This window comes from Rhagoletis zephyria, unplaced genomic scaffold (genome assembly GCF_001687245.7).
Source record: "Rhagoletis zephyria isolate East Lansing unplaced genomic scaffold, Rhagoletis_zephyria_1.1 Rzeph_scaffold_00241, whole genome shotgun sequence".
NCBI lineage: Eukaryota > Metazoa > Arthropoda > Insecta > Diptera > Tephritidae > Rhagoletis > Rhagoletis zephyria.
Window position 1 is genome coordinate 88637 of NW_016157325.1, and position 21418 is coordinate 110054.

The window sequence follows — 21418 nt, forward strand, 5'->3', positions numbered from 1 at the left end:
GTTCGAATAATTCTCGCTTGATTGCGATTGCCTGCTACCCATGGAAGCACCGGCCACCGTCACTATGTATAAGCACACACGCACGCACAAACTTTATTTTTTCCTTTACTACGCGCTTTAGTTTTTCCGAAAATTCAAATCTCGGACGAGTCCCCAATTTGTAGTACAATTAAAACGCACTCGATTGTACTTAGATATAATTTACAAAAACAGTTTTATTTAATTCAATTTCACTTAAACGGCTAAGGCTACAATGGCGTGTAGTTCGGCTAACTTCTCTACTTCGACTAACTCTTACATTCTTACTTTCTACTTCTTAAACCTATTGATGGACGCTTCGGTCTTATTTCGTCAAGTTGCAAGGTTGCCGCCTCACTTAGTCGATTGTCCCTTTAATGATGGTTGCCATATATCTAAGTCCTATCCTACATAGATATGAGTAAGAGAGAGCTCTCAAGAAAACGGTCAAGAAAAAATTGCCATTATTTCGCGTTGTTGTCCAAGGAATTTTGACATTTTTTGATACTTCACAGCCTGTTGCCTCACTCGTTCCTCAAGAAATAATGGAACGGGCATATATTTCTGTTGCAAAACTGGGTTGCCTTATGCTCTTTCTTCACAAAAAACTTTAGAAAACCGTAGTAGAAAGCGTAGTAAATTTCTAAAGAACTGCGTACTGCCTTAAGGAAATTTGACTCAAGAGCCATTCTTGTACGTCATTTTATATGGAGTTTTTGCTTTTCTTGAGAGCTGCATACAGGCCTTTACCAGAATCTCACTAGAATAAAATATGTATTCATTTTTAGTATCGGCGTATATGTAAATTCAAAACTTTAAAGCCGTCTTTCTCGAGTTTTGATTTTTTGAGTTATGACATTATTGTAGTAAATGAGCGGACATGTATATACCTGTAAGCTACCGGCCAAACCCGATCTTAGAATAAACTATTTTTGTAACTCTCATCATCAGTCCAACTGAAGCTACGCAGTCCACAAGATTTGGTTTCGGTTGGACATCGCATTAGGTAGAACAAGTTTAGCCTGGGCAAAACTAGTTTGACCTAAGATCGGATTTTACCGGAACATATACATACATGCATCGGCACATGTAACTCAGTCTTTATTTGACCTGCCACAAAAAAATGATAATGAAAACGATTTTCCAGCAAAATTGTGTAGATAGAGGATTTTGCTTTTGTAACAAAATGTTATTGCAGATAGTGGATTTTTCAAAATGAGAATATAATACCATGAAAGCAAAATTTTAAGTTTGGCATTATTGTCATGGCTGAAGGATAAATAAGAGCTCACGTTACCATCAAAAACTCATTTTCATCAAAATTGTAGATAGAGGGTATTGAATATAAGCCCTCGATACATACATAAACACAAAATTAAAAATATGTACAGTGCCTCACACCTTTTGCAACCAGCGTGAGTTTAGAAGTTCAAGTAATTATAAATTTCAAACTAGACCGAATATTAAAAAAATGTAAATGCAAACAAATAGACCAATGTCGCTACTATACCAAATTAATTGAATTTATTTTTAAAGATGTGTTTTAAACAATTTTTTAATATAAAAACCAAAAATAGTGCTAACTACAATATCACAGCTTATTTCAACCAGGCATATTTGGTCGAAGAAGCCATCGTTTTTCATGTAAAATTCTATTTTTCTTTTTAATTTTCCCATCATTTTCGTGCGAAGCTATAACATCTTAAAAATTTGTTTGACATCGAGNTTAATTGAATTTATTTTTAAAGATGTGTTTTAAACAATTTTTTAATATAATAACCAACAATAGTGCTAACTACAATATCACAGCTTATTTCAACCAGGCATATTTGGTCGAAGAAGCCATCGTTTTTCATGTAAAATTCTATTTTTCTTTTTAATTTTCCCATCATTTTCGTGCGAAGCTATAACATCTTAAAAATTTGTTTGACATCGAGCTTGATTATAAACGGTTTTTTTCGAAGATGGGACGACGCACCACCATTGAGCAGCGAGAGTTGGTCCTCAGCCACTTCAAAAATGGACACTCGCGCCGGAAAATCGCTGAAATGGTAAATTTAAGCGACTCAACGGTACAGTGCATTATATCACGCTTTGTGCGCGAAAACAGAGTCCATAACAAAGGCAGAATCGCGCCAAACAAAATTTTCAATGGTTCTGATGAGCGTTATATTTTGCGTAAGATAAGGGAAAACCCCAAGCAAACGGCCCCCAAACTGGCAACTGACATAAGCAATGAGCTGGGAAAGTCAAGCAGTGCGGAAACGGTTCGTAGAGTTCTGCGCAAATACGGATTTAATGGCAGAATAGCATNGCGCCAAACAAAATTTTCAATGGTTCTGATGAGCGTTATATTTTGCGTAATATAAGGGAAAACCCCAAGCAATCGGCCCCCAAACTGGCAACTGACATAAGCAATGAGCTGGGAAAGTCAAGCAGTGCGGAAACGGTTCGTAGAGTTCTGCGCAAATACGGATTTAATGGCAGAGTAGCACGCAAAAAGCCCCTCATCAGCCAAAAAAATCAACAAAGCCGCCTTCGGTTTGCAAAAGAGCATGTTCCCAAGGACTCCAGTTTTTGGGACCAAGTGTTGTTTGCTGACGAGTCGAAATTTAACATTTTTGGCTCCGACGGCCCGTCGTATGTATGGCGCAAGCCAAATACTGAGCTGCAGAATAAAAATTTGAAGGCCACAGTAAAACACGGAGGTGGACACGTCATGGTTTGGGCTTGTATGTCGACAGCAGGTGTTGGTAACTTGACATTTATAGAAGATACGATGGACAAAACAATGTATCTTAATATTTTGAAAGCGAATCTACTATAAAGTGCGGAAGATCTCGGCATTCGTTCACATTTTCGGTATTATCAAGACAATGTCCCGAAACATAAGTCGGGCATTGTTCAATCGTGGCTTATATGGAATTGCCCTCACTTGATGGCTCCACCGGCTCAATCACCTGATCTGAACGTGATCGAAAATTTATGGGCGATATTAGATCAAAATATTCGCAAACATAAAATTTCAAGCAAAAACGATCTGAAAAACGCTTTATCCGAAGAATGGGCAAAAATTAGTCCCGAGATAACACGAAAATTAGTCCAGTCGATTCCAAAAAGATTGAAATCGGTAATAGATATGAAAGGAGGACATACAAACTACTGAAATCTCAAAAACTTAAACTAATGCTATATATATATTCATATTTGATTAGTTGGTTGAAATAAGCTGTGACATTATAGTTTTCACTATTTTTAGTTTTTGTATTAAAAAATTGTTGAAAAGACATCTTTGAAAATAGATACACTTAATTTGGTATTATAGCAATATTAATCTACTAGTTTGCATTGAAATTTGTTTGATATTCCGTTTAGTTTAAAAGCTACAATCAATTAAAGTTCTATATTCAAGTTGGTTGAAATAAGCTGTGAGCTACTGTACATATGTATACATACAATAAAAGTTGGCTCTTTATTTCCGGGCTCGGACGTGTCCCGTCGTGCCGAGCCGGGCCAGGCCCCACTGAAATTCTTAACGTGCGGGCTCGTGCGTGTTTTTGAAAGTTGATTTTGCACTCGTGCCGGGCCGGGCCTGCAAATTTAGGCCCGTGCCTATCTCTAGTTCGTTACAAATTGTAGACGTCTACATTTTGAGACATTCTCTAACCGTAAAATCTGTGGTGTTGTTACCCAGACAAAATTGAAAAACGACGCCGTCAACACTTTATCACATTAAAAGTTAGCAGGGTTGCAATATGGCAATACCAATCAGATTTTTTTTATTTATGGGGGACGTTTTCCGAGCTTGCATTTTTTTTGACCGCAATAGCTGATGAAAACAAACAAATAATTGGTAATTAAGTTAAACCCTTAAAATTTTTCAGAACCAAAATCGAAAGGAGATATATAAAATTGAACATAAAGAAGAAATGCTAAGCAACGCCAGTAAAGAGTGCTCACAGTTTGATACAAAACTGTCTCAACATGTAGATGTCAACACAATTTGAAACGAACTGTGAACACCCCATATATTTGACTCGAGAAACTAATACGGCTGTGTAAAATGACGTTGAGCAATACCACCAGCTCCGTCAGAATTGGGAAAGACCTCTCCGAGCCGTTTGCTACCAAACGCGGTTTCATGTAATATCTTTCATGTAATTTCTTTAATTTGAAGTTGGAGAAGATAATAAGAGTTGCAGAACTGAACCGCTCAGAAACAATTTTTTACAAGGACGTGCAATTGATGGCGTATGTCGATGACATCGTAGGTAACAAGAATTGCGAAAATTGTTCTGCCTTTTCTAAGTTGGATAAGGAAGCAAATTGGTTGGGTCTTGTGGTCAACGAGGACAAGATGAAGTATCTCCTGTCATCAAACAAATAGTTAGCGCATTCCCGCCTTGGCACTCACGTCACTGCTGATAGTTATAATTTCAAGAAAGGAGAGAATTACGTTTTCTAGGGAACCAGTATTAACACCGATATTAATGTCGGCATCGAGATCCAACGCAGAATCGCTCTTGCCAACAAGTGCTACTTCAGACTGAGTATGCAATTCAAGAGTAAAATCATCTCTCGACGTACGTAGACCACACTTTATAAGTCACTCATCATTCCTGTGCAGGCGCAGAAGCATGGACAATGACAACATCCGATGAGGCAACAACAACATCCATTTATCCTGAAATATACTAGCCAGAAATGCGATTTGTTTATAAAAAATTGAAATATGAGTGTTTTTACACTCTAGATAATAATTTATGCAACCTCACATACGCGGTTTTGCATTATCTTGATACGCGGTTTTTCATTTTGTTGATACGCGGTTTTGTTCTTTAAACGGCGATATACTTAAGTACATTCGCGCAAAGTCTAAATTGGAATACCGCTTTTTAGGAAGCAAGCAGGGAAGCACGTTTTTCAGTCCTTATAAGTCTTTTAGAATGGCAGATAGCCTACCTAAATTATCTTTAGGTTATGCATATACAAAATGACAAAAATGATCATGAAGCGCTGTTCAAATATCTTTGATTATAAAATAATATAGTAATAAAACTGAATACAAACAAGTAAGACAGTCTAGTATAGTATTAAATATATGTTTTTCACCTTTCCGAAAGCTACCATTACATGGAAAGCCGTGGTGTATAAATTTTGAGTAAATTAGCGTCGTTAAATTTCGAAATATTGCAGTTTCAAGCATTTCTGAAATTTACCGTTATATGAAAAGCGGCCGTAATTTTAGTCCCATCTCAATAATTTTCAGTGCTTTGCTTTTATGTGGCAAGCACAATAACCATACCTAGTTTGGTACAAATTGGTAGAACGGTTACCGAGATACATATATATGATCAAAAGTGGGCGGTGCCACACCTATTTTGCAAAATTTTATCATAACGTATTTCTTAGTAAAGAATTGTTGCAAGCATCAATTTTGAATAAATTTATTTTTATTAGCTTTAATATTTACCGATTTATGAAAGATTTCGCATTTCTCTAAATTACCGTTATATGGGATGTGGGCGTTGGTATGCTGTACCAAGGCCAACAACTGTGCCAAGTTTGGAAGAAATTGGTGCAGTGGTTACCAAGGTATACACATGTAACCATAAGTGGGCGTGGCTATGCCCATTTTCCAAAAATTTATAATAGTCTTATTCTTCGTCTAAAAGTCACATATATCTCGATTCGTTTTGCCTGTTACAAACAACCGTTATGTGAACAAAGTTATAATACCCTTGTGCACAAGTGCGCTTGTTACAATACATACATACATACCACTAATTCACACTTAGGCAATAGATGCAACTGACACATAAGCCGCAGTGCAATATCAATACTTGTATACCAGGGGCGGACCCAGGTAGGGGACTGTGTAACATGTATTTTCATAATATTCAACTGAATATCGTGAAATATCATTACAAGAATATATAACAGGTTTGTCCCACAAGCTACTTGTACAAAAACTCGAGCAACGTTCAAACTGTGAGCGTATATCAAAGAAACTCGAAAACTTACTTGCGGAGCGCGTATATGTAACTAGAAGTGACGTCGAGAAGCTTGGGGAACAAACCTAATGAATGGATGCTTTTGAAAATTTTAATTCATGGAAGAAGTGTGTCAAATTTCACTGGGGTTTGAAATTATAGCTGTGTGCTAAGCTCGAAGTATTGTGTTATTTAAGTTAATCAGTTTTTCGAATTCACTGAATTTACAAAATTTTGAAGTTATGTACTTAATTTTCAATTTTCAGATTTTTTGTTATAATTCCGAATTTGTATTATTTTACACAGTTGAAAGTCACAGCAAGTTTGCATATTTTCACAGGTTCAGAAAACAACGAAAATTCCAAAATTTTGAATTTCATAACATTATTAAATTTCTTGAGATTTCTTAATTTTAGGATAATTTCCAAAATTTCAAAAACTATCGAAATCCGGGAGATTCTAGAAATTTTGGTAAAATGAGAATATTTTGAAATGTACAAAATTGTTGAGATTTTTAGAAATTTTTATATTTTCCAAAATTTTGAGAATTTTATTTATCTTAAAATCCATCCTAAAATGTAGAAATGTGAAAAATCACAAATTGTCGAATAATTCTTATGTTCATGTACTCATGTGTAAAAAATAGAAAATTCTTAGAACTCTAAAAGATGCTAACATTTTTGAAATATTCCAAAATTGTTCCATTTTTCTGAACTTTTCCAAAATTTTGTATTGATATATCGAAGTTTGAGAATTTTAAACTTTTTGAAAATTTTGAAAACATCAACGTCCAAAAATTGTTTGAATCTTCAAGAATTACGAAAATTTTTTAAATTTTCAAAAACGACGAAAACTTTTATTTTCGTTTGATCAATTTTGTATATTCGACACTTTTACTTAGAAAAAATTTGATAGAATTTCAACAATTCTCCAAATTTTTGAAAAATAAAAAATTTCTAGAAATCTAGTATTCATCATTATATTGAATTATTGGGATTTACTTAAGTTTCTCAAGTTCATAAAGTTTTGATAGTTTAGAAAATTTTGGAATTCCACTGTGGTGATTTTTAAATTTATATACACAATATATGTTGAAAAATTTATATTGTAAATACCCTGCAAAAAATGGGACTAATCCGGGATGACTCCGGGAGCAATCGCAAAGGAGCATGCGACTAATACCACTTTTGATCTCTTTATATGGAATGAACTGTTCGCTTTTGTTCGAGCATGTCCTATGAAGAGACTAATTGTTCACCTTTATACCCGAACGGATATAAAAAGCGACCAGTCACTTTTAAAAAATAAAAATAAAAATTTGCGCCAGCTGAGATTCGAACCGGGGTGCTCAATTTTGTTGGGCGAATACTCTCTCTGCGAGCCAACGCCGCACATGAAATTTATTTGACTTAGTGCGTACATATCATTAAGTCGTTAATAGTACCCGTTAAAAATGAGTTGGGGACTAATTGATCTCCAATTATACCCATAAGGGATGAGTCGAGACCAATTGGTCTCCATTAGTACCCGTATGAGACTAGTTGCGACTTATTAATGCCCAATTGTACCCGTTTAAGAGTAATCTCGGAATACTCTCTTTAGAGATTAGTCGCACAATTTTTTGCAGGGTATGCATACAAATGTACATATACACACACACATACACATATAATTAGTTAAGGAAATTGAGTTAGAAAATTGTATATAAAGAAAAAATATTGAATAAAAAATCAGATTCGATCAGAGTCTCAACTAACCACCTCTTCTCCGCTTCTCATTTGCTTTTATTTTTATTTTGTATGCTTTACTTCCCCCACCAGAGGTAAGAAATATAGCACTTAACAATCTTTATTCTTCTTTCTTTATTGAAGCTTTACTTCCCCCCATCAGCGGTAAGGGGTAAAACTTTTAATATTAAAAGTACTAACCTCTTATTTTGCCAACCCGCGTCATGCCTCGCCACGCCGCGTTATAGGAAGATTTTTGCTGTGCTTTAGCAACAACTTGTTTGCAGTAAAAAATCATATAATTTTTGTTTCAAAAGTGCGTGAAAACCAATCAATCAACTTAAAAGATCTCGGTTCCGATATTAAATAATCAATAATTGTTTATACCGGCATTTTGGCACACTGAATTGAATGTGTCATCTAATAAATACTGTCGTCGTTCGCCTTAGCTGCTTTTAAATGATATCACAATTTGTTGGCGGCGACATGAATACAGTGTAAAAAAATTCCTTGTCTATAAGTGTTTCCTTATAGAAAGGTTGGTTTCTTTTCCACCTTAGACATTCCGAATTCGTTCAAATATGCTAATTTTAAAACACAATTCTTTTAGTGTTCCTTCGGGGTTTTTGGATACGGCGACAAATAACTGTTTCTTCAATTTAATAGTGTTCGCTTTATTTTAGTGGAAACCAAACATGTTTTGCAAGTTCTGGATCATTTCTACATTCTTTCTTCAAATATTTCTCGTATTCCAGCTCTTTTTGGGTTTGAGTTTTCGCATCGTGTTTTTGGCAATAACCTCTTTCAGCTATGTAAACAACACTTTCGGGGCAATGTTTATTTTAACAACATTCATACCTCACGTGCGATACAAGAAAAACATTATTTTCTTTGAATCGACATACTTAATGCATTGTTGACGCTATTTGCATTTGAAAGAGGAAATAGCATCATTTCCTCTATTTACAAATTTTTGTTGACTTTATTTCGCTTTTGAAAAGGTAATAATGTCAATTGCCTTTATTTCGCACCAGTATGCGAAATAGTGCTATTTATTTAGAGCTTTGTTTCAAGAAGTAAGAGGGCCAAATCAGCTTTCTCAAATAAGTGTGACTTGTTGTCTATTTCTCGGATTCGCCCATATACGTTTTTTGTTGAATGTATTACTGGCTTGAAATACATTTTTTGTTGTTTTATAAAAAAAATACAATTTATTCCCATGGCGCAATAAACAGGTGAAGTAATAAAATAGCTTTCTCGCTTTATTTTCTGACATTCGGCTGCTTTATAGTAACATTTTCTAGGCAAATTTTCAAATAAGGCGGTGCCTTCTTCTCGCTCTAATCTCTTCACCTGGTATAATTCCACCATGATTTATTCCAAGGCGAGTGGACATAAGGTGACAGCAGAAGTTGAAAAACAAAAATGCCTCTAATGCAGCGTTTTTGCTGCATTTAAAATGCAACATTTAGCACTTTCGAACATATGTTTTCGCAGAGCGTTCATGCTATCGCAATAGCAAATGTACATTAGGTTCTTTCCCGTACGCAACGCGAGATCCCCCGGGTGTCCAAGACAGCCCAGAAATCATTCCCGTACTCAACAAAATGGGTAATAGAGAGCGAAAATGGGAACGTATTGGATCGTAAGTGTCTTCTTCTTCCTGCCCGAAACAGCCCGGACTTTTTCTCCGGGTAAAAATGGATAAAGTAATAATCAGCTGTTTCTCAAATTCTGGGCACAAAATGTGGTTTTTTGCGTTCCCGTACTTCTGGATTATGTTCCATTTTTGAGAGCAAAAATTTCGCTTATTCTCTAATTACCGGATCCGGCCCCGACTGTTAGGGAAAGAACCTATTTACGCGAGTTCGAAATCGTATGCTTATTCAGATCCCTATCTATTACGATCAATTCTCACGCAGAAGATAATGTGCAAAAACCCTACTGAAAAGGAAAAAATGAATTTTAAACCAAAAATTCAATATAAAAACTTGAATTGTTTTAACCATAACCGAACATTTGTTTGTGTATATATTCATTTGTCGGTGCTGTCAATAAAAATTGCCTCACTTAATTAGGAAACAAAACAAGCAGAGTTGATCACAAATTGATCCAGATTTCTGTCAGCATCACATCGATGTTGAATTTGCTTAACTTTTCTTTATCCAAATAATGTAAAATAATAAATGAAATCACGATCGGCGATCACTGAAACGCAGCTAGCCACTGTATACTCGAAAAAGCAATGTTGCCACTTTTTCTCATTAAACCATGTTCAAATCGTGGACATTTTGAAGATCACAGGGTTGCTTTTAGCATTTAGGTTCTTAATACAAAAATGGAATTGCATTTAGGTGACGAATTTTGTATGGATAAATGTACATTTATAGTAGGATTTAGAGCTGAATACGCTAAATATGCTTTTACGCGTAAGCAAAAACAGCCCATAACAAATTGTACGCATAACGACTATCATTTTTATATTAAAAATTACCTAGGTAAAAATCCAGCTGCTCTGGTAACACCACCTTCCCTGAAATCACCTTCATTTATCCTTTATGAGTAAAAAAAAAACTTTCTAATATTGTTTTTTTTTTTTAAATCTACCAATTTCTACCAATTTTTGTATGCAAAATCTACCAATATTCAGCCCTATTCTGCATTTCGAGTCGAATCGAAATTTTCTCCGTTTGGAAACTTTCCGTTCCGTTTCATTTCGATCAATCTTCGAAATTTACGATTATACCTATTCTACATTTCGATCGTAGTTCCTTTTTTTCTAAGTTGCAAATTTGTTGACGAAGAATTTTCACGATTTCTGTGTTTTTGCGAGCAGCAATGGCAAACCTCCGAGTGCATTTCTGCCATGAAAAACAGCTTCTCATAAAAATACAATCGCTGTTCGGAGTCAGCATAAAACTGTAGGTCGGAGGAGAAGCTCGGCCAAACACTAACATATGTGTAAGAAATATGACTACTATTTTCTTACTACAAAAATATGAAGAGCAGGCGTACAAAAAATTAATAAATGCGAAGTAAATACATATCGCCACCCTTATGCCAGAAGCAGGAATCTGCAAATTTGCCAGTTTGAGTTATTGGGTTGACCTAATTAAGCTTTGGATGTTCTATGTTTTACAAAACCCCAGAGTACATTGAAACCACATATTTCACAATGTCAATTACATGTTATGTAGAGTTATGTAAGTCTCGTAAAAAACTTTCAAACTAGATTTCCCAAAATGTTCATCATTATACATTCATGTTTCTGGCATGCGGGGGACGATATATACTTAGCGGTTTTTTTTTTGTTTTTAAAGTTATTAAAAAGCAGACGTCTCGGTTGCAGGGCAAACCGGTTAATTGTTTCTGCAATTATTTCACATTAATTCTCTAAAACAAATTTTCGATGTATGCTTAGATGCATAAACATAAAGATAAATTTTATGAGAAATTAAACTGACTATTTATTAGAACTAGTAGTAACCCCCGAAATTCGGGTGAATGCAATAAAGAAATACTTACTAATAATAAGAATTTTATTTAAGTATATAATAAAACGTGATATTCATGAATATACTTCAGTATTTAGCTCAAGATTTATTTAAAGAACTTCGGGAAAGACAACAAATAATCTTGTATTGCTAGAGACCATATAACCCAGGATAATTTTTAAGTTCTTAAAGGAGCTTACTCTACACTCAAAGCTTCGTACAGTGGGTCGTGAGAAAAAAGTCATCTTTAAGGTATAGGTACAATATCTGTCCAAGGGCTTCATTAGTCGTAATCTAAAACGCAATAATTACTGAAAATTGGCGCCGTTTATGGTGAAAGGCATTTAGTATCACACTTTTAAACTAAAGCTTTCTTAACCCTTTCAGTAAAAAAAATTAACCACTGATTCTAAAGATTTTAAAATAAGCATACCGGCTAATTTTTAATCGTTCACTTTAAAAATCACATAAAAAAGTCAGAGGTGTTTAAAAGAGTATGTGATCTCAACTATTTTTATTTTTTCTTTCGTGAAAAATATTTCATACATTTGAATAATACCTAATACCTTTTCCGAATATAAATTCCACGGAAAATTGGTTAACGTTTGTCAATAGATTATATTGCTCACTATCGACTTTTCTACCACGTTTTACTTTTGTGACAAACACGGTCAACTGAAACTGCAACTTGCACTTTAATTTGATATATAGCTCTATTCTGTGGCTGCTGCAGATCGCTTTAACTAAGTCGTATGACCGAGCAATTATATATAGATACGCTGGGAAGTAGTTAAGAAAATGTTTAAATTTATATTTTGTCACCTACATCTCCGATTTGAAATCTGATAATTATACCTTTCATGAGCATGAAATGGTATCATAACTTTGGTCGTATCTTTCTAAGTACCAGAATAAGAAGAGATAGACCCCTGAAAATGTATTCCTATTTATATGATCAGAACATCTACCTGAACCGATTTAGCCATGTCTGTCTGTCCGTCTGTTTGTATGTAATCTAGTCTCACAGTTTTCGAGACATCCGTCTAAAATTTGGTAAGTGAGTGCAGTTTTATAATGTATTAATCATTTGTCGGAACCGCAAAAATCGGACTACTACAACATATAGCTCCCATATAACTTAGTGGTCAGATATTAGATTTCTCGTTACAACTTATCCGTTTATGCAGCTAGGGACATGAAATTACGAAATATTTTCACCCATTATCAGCAGAATACTTACACTAAAAATTATTAAGATCGTGTCACTATAATCAATAGCCTCCATACAATTCATTGTTTAAATATGAGATTTTTCTATATAACTTCGCCATTTATAGAGCTAGAAACATGAGCTTTCACACTATTGTCACTCATCATCAACAGAATATTTACAGTGAAAACTACAAATATCGAGTCACTATAACCTTTAGCCTCGATACAACTGATTATTCAGATATGGGGTTTTACTTTAAAACTCCTTTACTTGGACATCTAAAACCGAGAAATTTCGTGAGATATTTTCCAAATAATCACTCAAAGTCATCAAGATCGGTGCTGTATAAGCTTGCGAACTGATAGTTCAGATACAAGTCTTTGCGATATAACTCCTTTATGTAGACAGCTAAACCCATTATATTGTGCTAACGGTTTACATACCGATCACACACAGCATTGAAAATCACCTAGATTGATGCTTTAGAAGATATACATATATTCCATACTTCTGATTATTTAGATATGATTTTTTTTTATATATGTGACTCCTCTATCTAAGTATGAATGCTGTGAATATAAAAATTTTGTTTAGCTCCCAAACAACTAATTTCAAATGCATTAATCTGTTAAAGTAAAATTTTCTGATGTTCCAGAAAAGTATGAAGCCTTCGGCATAGCCGAAGACAGCACTGCTTTTACTTAGTTTTGAATTAACTGTGGAGCTTGCAATTTGATTTGATCTATAACTCAATCCTGTGACTGCTTCAGATGGCCCTAACTAAGCCGTTTGAATGAGCAATTATATATATGTAGATGATTACCGTTAAATCGAGTTTCGCTCATTGTGGAGCGCAGGCAAGGTTTTAACCTTCTTAGGGCCGGTTACTTAATGTCTGGATAACACTAACTACAGGTTAAACATCGTTATCGACGTTACCAACTCTCTGTTGTATGCATGGATTCGAAGACGTCGATAACGATGTTTAACCGGAGATTAGTGTTAACCAGACATTGAGGGCCGGTTGTTCAATGTCTGGTTATCATTATCGACGATTTCGACAGCATGCATATAACAAGTGATCGATAAAGCAGTCGTTGTATCTAATCGGAGCTTCTACCTCCGATTTGTGCTAATCAGACATTGAACAACCGGCCCTGAGTAAAGCTTTGGTTTCCTCGAAAGCGGTAACGTTAAATAACGCTCCTGCCCCTAATCGAAATGCAGAAAATGGCTGATTAATTTTTTCGAAGACTGCGCACTGCTTAATGCTGCTCAAATTAATTTACTGTTGACACGAGTGTGCAGGCACGAGTGCGTGACACGACGCGTTACGAGTACAACATCAGTGTTTCTTTTTATATATCAGTGTTTGTATTATAACTTTGTTCGCATAACGGTTGCTTGTAGCAGCCTAAAGGAATCGAGATAGATATAGACAAATGTATACATAAATGATCATAATGAAAAGAGAAGTCGATGAAGCCATATTTGTCTGTCCGCCCGTCTGTCCGTGTACACGATAACTCGAGAAAAAATTGAGGTATCTCAACGTAATTTGGTATATAAGGTACCCTTTATCCAAGGTAGGTTGCTATTGAAAATGGGTGAAATCGGACTGTAACCACGCCCCCTTCTCAATAACGGTATTTTCGAAAAATGCACAAGCTATGATATTTCAGTAAATATTTGATCCAAATTGTTGAAAATTATTATACAAAGTAGAATTTCGGTACAAAATAATACTGTTATGAAGTTTTTGGAAAAGGGGCGTGACCCCGCCCACTTATAATGAAATACTGTATTTTATAGCCGCTTCACCAAACCGCTGTACCGAAGTCGGTACGAGCCTTGCTTAGAATCCAGCTAAGAAATTCGCTGGAAATCATTGAAATCGGAAATAACCACGCCCACTTCCCATATAACGGTAATATACAGAAACACGAAAACTGCGATAAATCAGTAACTAATGAAGCTAATTGACTCAAAATCGACTATTTCAAACACCACTGAGCAAACAATTATTATAAATTTTTGGATTTTGGGCGTGGCGCCGCCCACTTATGACAACAAATCGTTGGCTTAGTTCGCAAACGTGCTAAGTCCATTTTTTTTTATTTTTCAGGAGGGACAAAAAACCGTCTAACTTTTTTTGTTGTCAATATTTTTCTATTCTGTAAATGCAGTTTTATTCCTTAGTTCGTCTTGTTTTAGTACCAATAATCGGCCAATTTCAAAATAAAGCTGTTGCAGACTTATAGGCCCTTTTAGGACTTACTACATTTTCTCTTTAAGATTTTATTCTTTTAATGTGGACTTAGCACATTTTCTATCAACCTTTTTTCCATTATTTTTTATTGTTAAAAGATTTAATTGTTTACTTTAAATATATTTTATTGTTTTAAAATGAATTATAACCTAATACAGTTTTATTTCATTGCTATTAACAAAAATAACTATTTTAAGTCGTAAATTTATGTACCATTTATAAATGAAAATAATTGAAAGCAAGTAAAGAGGTAAAGTTTGGGCGAAACCCGGCGCAGGTATCAAATACTGTCGTAAGCAGGGTCTTTTTCCCGATTTCAAACGTTTTCGATAATATCCTGAGTTAAACTCCATAAAATAATTGAACCACGTTTAGTAGAAATCGCTAAAGTGGCTACCGAAATACACCTTGTAGTCATAAATTGGGCGGTGTCACGCAGTCTTATTTATTGTTAAGAGATTAAGAGATCTGAAATTTATCGTTAGATATACGGGAAGCGAATGTAATTTTGGTCCGATTTGAATAATTTTCAACGAATTGCTTTTCCGTACCAGGTTTATTAAGTGAACAGAGTTTGGTAGAAATTGATAAATCGGTTACCGAGTTACAAATTTGTGGTCATAAGTGGGCGGCGCCATGCCCATTCCATCCAAAAATGTATCATAATCTAATTTTCTGCTGAGTGGTTATCGCGATCATCGATTTTAAGTGAATTAGATTTTCAACAGATTTCTTAGCTAGACCCTAAATAAGGCTCGTACCGAGTTTGGTGAATGNGATAAATCGGTTACCGAGTTACAAATTTGTGGTCATAAGTGGGCGGCGCCATGCCCATTCCATCCAAAAATGTATCATAATCTAATTTTCTGCTGAGTGGTTATCGCGATCATCGATTTTAAGTGAATTAGATTTTCAACAGATTTCTTAGCTAGACCCTAAATAAGGCTCGTACCGATATTGGTGAATGGGCTACTGATATGCAGCATTTCATAATAGGTGGGCGGGGTCACGCCCATTTTCCAAAAATTGCACAATAATATTTTTTACAAAAAATCTACTTCACATACTAATTTTGAAAAATTTGCATCCAATATTTACTGAAATATCGTAGTTTTTGCATCGTTAGAAAATACCTTTATATCGGAAATGGGCGTGGTTACATTCAGATTCGCCCATTTTTATGGAAATTATTAAAAAGTGGATAATTGCATTAAAATTTAATAAATATGAGCGTTTTAACTATAAAATATGACGAAATTGTATTAAGTCTCTGTGTGCATACACAAAACACATTCCAGGAAAAGAAAAGAAGAGATATTACTGGAAAATTACGTCTAGAAATGTTGCAGCACAGTCTATATTTAAAAAATTGCAGGTTTTTGTAAATATTTCGCGAAAATATCAACCAAAAAAAACAGAAAATACCAGCTCCAAGTGAATTTTTAGACGCCAAATGAATTGAAATATCACGACCAAGTGTGCAGAAGTGTAATCGTCATGTAATCGTTGCTTCATGACGATAACTATGACTCAACTATGATTGGACGACCAATGAGCAGAAAGCCTTACCTTGGATAAAGGGCAACCTACATACCAAATTTCGTTGAGATATCTCGAGTTATCGTGTACACGGACAGACGTGTATATATATTTTTTTGATTTTTTTTTGGACTTAGCACATATGCGTACCAATGCATAACAACAAGTAAAAACGACACTACGGTAATTTTCTTTTTTGGTAATGATGTATTTTCAGTTATGCTATCTTACTGCATCAAAATCTCAATTTACATAAAAAGTGGACTTAGCACGTTTGCGTACTAAGCCAACGAAATGTGTATCTCGGTAACCGATTTATCAATTTTTACCAAACTTGGTGTATTTAATAACCTTGGTACGAAAAAGCAATTCGTTGAAAATTATTCAAATCGTACTAATATTGCAACGGTTTCCCGTATAAAGGTAATTTTTGGATATATGTACGAAAGCTGCTATATTACAGTAACTGAGGTCGTTAATTTACTTCAAGTTAATACTTACAACAATCTCTTAACATTAAATAAGACTGCTAAAAACTGTTAGGTAGTTAAAGAAAGTTGGAACAACAATAGTTGATACCTGCGTCGGGTATATAAAATTTGATTTCGCCCGAGCTTATACTTCTTTACTTGTTAATATTAAAATTCCATTTAATTTAATTATTAACTTTTGAATTAATAAATAATTTGTTAACTAAGTGCGAATAATTCGTTGAATTCAATTAATCGGGCAGAGCGTTAATTGTCCATAAGTTAAAAAGGGATGATCGAGCAATATCCCTAGACGGCAGCGATATACAACATCTAATGTAAATTTGTCATTCGCGAGAAAAGTATGAACGTATAATATCCTCTAATTGCGAAGAACGATACAAAGGAAAATTGTGAACTAATATTCAAGAACATAAACGGTATAGTCCAGAATCCCATGAGTCCCGAGCCCTTTTTGGAGTCCCGAAATCCCGGGATCTAGCCCTCGGGATCCCGGGATATAATTTAATTTACTACCAAATTAAAACAAAACGACATCCAGAAACTGTAATGGCATAAAAGAATTATAAAATGCAATCCTAACAATAACCAAAAAAAATTACAATTCTAACACTACTATTATTCTACCTTATAATATTTATACCATATATATGGGGCATTCTTTTTCATATCGGACACCAAATTCCGATTGGCTGCACATTTTTCCTTTTTTCTGCGGATATATGATCTGTAAAATTTTTGATTTTTTCGTGATTCTGACTAAATAATCATGTACTTCTTTAAATTGTTATATCTCGGGTTCTGTTTTTCGTAGATATTTCATTGTTGACTCTCACAAAATAAACCACCTCGTCATAAAGAAAAAATATTTTAAAAATAGTTCTTAAAAAACTCCAAATTTTTGGAACATGTTCTTTATAGAGAATTAGGTTGGCGAAAATCCTCCTAGATATATCCTCCAAGCGGGTGCCGACTGGGCAATGGGCATCGTTGCTTACACCGCTGTGGCAAGGTAGGCTTGTTCCTATGGCTGCAGTGGTGCAAGCAGGCGGGGCCTAGCCAAGGCCGAGGTATAAACTCCCCTGCCTCATCTAGGTCTAGTGGTAGGCCGTACGGGCTCGTCCGAGGGGGGCTGGGGTGGGCATACTTAGGCTATTTCTAGGGGGTACCTGGCGGTAGGTATAAAACGCCCCCCTAATCCAGGGTGTCATGCGTCACCGTGCCCATTGGATGGTTTGCAGTCAGGGGGTTTTTCCGACTGTATTCTAACGGCGCCTCCCGGATACCTGTCCGCCTCCGGGAGTAACGGTGGACTTACCTCAGCATGGGGCTCTGCTGAGGCCGACCGTTTTTCCCCTTACCCATATATTCGGTCGCCGAACGGTTTCGGCTCAGTAGGCGACCAACGAACCAGAAATAATGAACTCAAAAAATGTAGCCCCGGATCCCTGCACGGGTAAAAATGCCGCCGACGGACACGGCGTTAAAGTCTGTCTAAAAACGACATCTTCGGTAGCCGCTGGAGCGGTCCCGAAGGAGCCTAAACGGCTAACAATACTAAATGTTGCGCCCGGCGTCAGTAGCAACAAACCCCTGGTGGGTAGTGGTCAACTGGCGTCTGGGTTGCAAGCGGAGCCTGCACGGCCAATTGACCTCTCGTGCCAGTCGTCCACATCTCTGGAAGCTGCGAGTACACCCCTTGAGGGCAGCTCCAAAGCGGCGCCGGGAGAAGGCGATACTGGCACCCAGAAGTCCTGCACGGACAGCACCACCGACCGCAAGCCCCTTGAGGGTAAGAAGTCGGATCAACGCAAAGGCGTCCCAGGTCCCAGTGGTTCGAGGACCAAAAAAGAAGTCCGACCAGCAGTCAGGGCGAAAAGGGACAGAAGAGCCGCTTCTAGACTACTGAGGAAGTTCGGCAATGACCCGGTTCCCGAGAGTATGAGGGAAGTGGTTGAGAGGGCGAGGGGCGTTCTCTCCGAAAGTCGTGAGCGACCTCAGGAAGGAAATGCCGCCAACAAACCTGCACCCACTCACTCTCGTCCTAGGGAGCTGGGCAGCAAAAGGCAACGGTCAGCAGACAACGTGGATGCTGCTCCTAAGAGGCCCAAAACCTCTAACGCTAACAGCCCTCTTAACCCTCCAAGGGCTCTGAGGGCTTTCAGTGATGTGGCCAAGGACCACTTGATCCTGGCAGTTATGGATAGGGGGCACCCGGAAGGAAACCTGACGGCCGACAACTGGAGGTCCGTCCTGGTGGGTCTCTGCCGGGTGTACAAGGAGATTCTCCGGAAAAATCCTGGCCCTGCGCCAACTGTCCGCGATGCTGGTCTCTACCAAGGCCGCATCAAATTAGTTTCCTGCGCTGATGAACGGTCGGCGCGACTTTATAAGGAAGCAATTTCTTCTCTTGGGGAACTGTGGCCCAGCGCTGACTTGGTGGCAGTGCACAGGGATGAAATCCCTTGTAAGCCGCGAGCCAGAGCCTGGGTCCCAGAGGAACCCTCGAGTCCTGAGGAGATTCTGGATATCATCCAGGTCTCAAATGATGCACTACCAGCCCTTGATTGGAAAGTAGTGAAGGTCAGCGAGGTTAGGGAGCAGCAACGTTACATCACCTTGGTGATAAACGAGGAGTCTCTCCCGATCCTTGCTGACTGCAAGGGAGTAATTAGCTACGGCTTTTACTCCATTACCCTCAAAACCCAAAAAGGGAATGAGGGTAAAATGATAGAGCCGGGGAACACCGAGGGTGAACCCGAGGCTGGCAATCTTCCGCCTAAAGGCGGCCCTATATCTGGAGCAGAAAACGCCTTGAGCGGTCCTGCTTCTAACCAAGAGGTCCAGGAGGTTCTCGAGGCCACTTGCCCGGTGGTGAGGTCAGACTCGGCAGCGGAAACAGATAGCGATACGCAATCTGTTTCTGGTGACGGATCGGTACTTAACCGGTGGACGAGGGAGTTCGGGAACCTGCTTCTGACGTCGGACTCAGAGGACGCCGATGATACCATCGTTGAGGCGTTCGATAGAACCCCGCCAGAAGTGATGGACGGGGACGATATTTTATAAGCTGTGGATGAAGGTTCTACAAATAAACCTTCATCACTCTAAAGCAGCTTCTGCAGCTCTGCTCCTGCACCTCAGTGATAGAGGGGAGGAGCTAGTTTTTGTCCAGGAGCCCTGGGTTGTTAAGCACAGGGTTTGTGGACTTAATTCTGATGCTTACCGCATAGTGTCGGCACCTGTGGCAGGTAAGATCAGGGCATGTATATTAATCAAAAAAAGTATTTCTTATAATTTACTCACACAGTTCAGCGATGAAGATACGGTGAGCATCTCTGTGGAAAGCCAATCCACAACACTCTGGCTGGTCAGTACATACATGGCCTACGATCGCCAAGACTGCCCTCCCGCTCGGTTACTGGACGTGGTGAAAGAGGCCAACTCGAGGAAGTTTCCCATAGTCATAGGAGCCGATGCAAATGCGCATCACGCGGTATGGGGATCTACCGACATCAACCCGAGGGGTGAGTTGTTACTTGATTTTATATTATTATATAATCTAGCCATCTGTAATATTGGTGATAAACCCACTTTTGTAACCTCAAATAGGAAGGAGGTATTAGATATTACCTTATCGTCTAGCGCTTTCTTTGAGAGTATTAGGGAGTGGAAGGTACTGAGCGACCATTCATTCTCTGATCACATGTATCTCTCATTTGTAATCTCCTTTGAACTTCCGGCCTCGGCCGCTTACAGAAACAAGAGACGTACTGACTGGACTAAGTTTAGGAAAGTACTCTCGGGGAATTTGCTCAACAAGGCTTCTCTCAGTAAGCTAGGCTTACTGTCCCCACCTGATGAAGCGGAGCTTTCTCTCGCAAACCTTGCTTCTCTCGGTGAGTTAGGCTCATCGGAACAAATTGAAGAAGCCGTTGATTGCATTACCGAAGCCTGTAATTCGGCCTTATCTGCTTCCTGCCCACTTGTACTTCCGAGAGGAAAGAAGAAGCCACACTGGTGGAGCAAAGAAATCGCCTCTCTAAGGAAGGAAAGCAGGATACTCTTTAATGCGGCAAAGCGCGATGGTTCTTGGGCTGCATATAAGGCAGCCCTGAAGAAATTTAAAAATGCCACCAGGAAAGCCCAAAGGGACTCCTGGAAGGATTACTGCGATAGCATAGAGGGTCAGTCGGAGGGAAATCGCCTGCGAAAGGTGCTTGCGAAAAGTCCGACGAACCCGATGTATATTCAGAAACCAAATGGTGACTGGACGTCATCTCGTGAGGAAATGCTTGAAGTCCTAATGAACGCGCATTTTCCAGGATGTACTGCGGAGCCCAACACCGCGGCTATTATCTCTGAACGGCCGTTGACTTCAGCGGACTTCATTGATGTACAAAGGGTAGACTGGGCCATAAAGTCCTTCCAGCCCTACAAATCTCCAGGTATGGATGGTATCTTCCCTGCCCAACTTCAGTCAGCATCTGACGTGTTATGTCCGATACTTGTCTTAATCTATAAGGCTTGTATCAAGCTTAGTTTCATACCCAAGGGTTGGACCCTGGCGAAAGTTGTTTTTATTCCCAAGGGAGGTAGACCCTCCCACGTTAAACCAAGTGACTTTCGACCGATAAGCCTTACTTCTTTCTTTCTCAAGGTTCTGGAAAGACT

At 37.7% G+C, this 21418-nt stretch overlaps 2 protein-coding genes across 2 annotated transcripts in view; one reads left to right on the forward strand and one right to left on the reverse strand.

The window, feature by feature from the left end:
* The window catches only part of Nep3 (M13 family metallopeptidase neprilysin 3), a gene marked incomplete at its 3' end in the record, with an annotated part of 293210 nt that overhangs the window by 63851 nt on the left and 207941 nt on the right, over positions 1-21418 (reverse strand). The gene's annotated exons all lie outside the window — the stretch shown is intronic.
* On the forward strand, positions 18521-21090 carry LOC108358357 (uncharacterized). Its single transcript, XM_017609641.1, has 2 exons — positions 18521-19995; positions 20055-21090. The coding sequence occupies exon 1, from the start codon at positions 18686-18688 to the stop codon at positions 19811-19813; it is 1128 nt and encodes a 375-aa protein (XP_017465130.1). The 5' UTR covers positions 18521-18685; the 3' UTR covers positions 19814-19995; positions 20055-21090.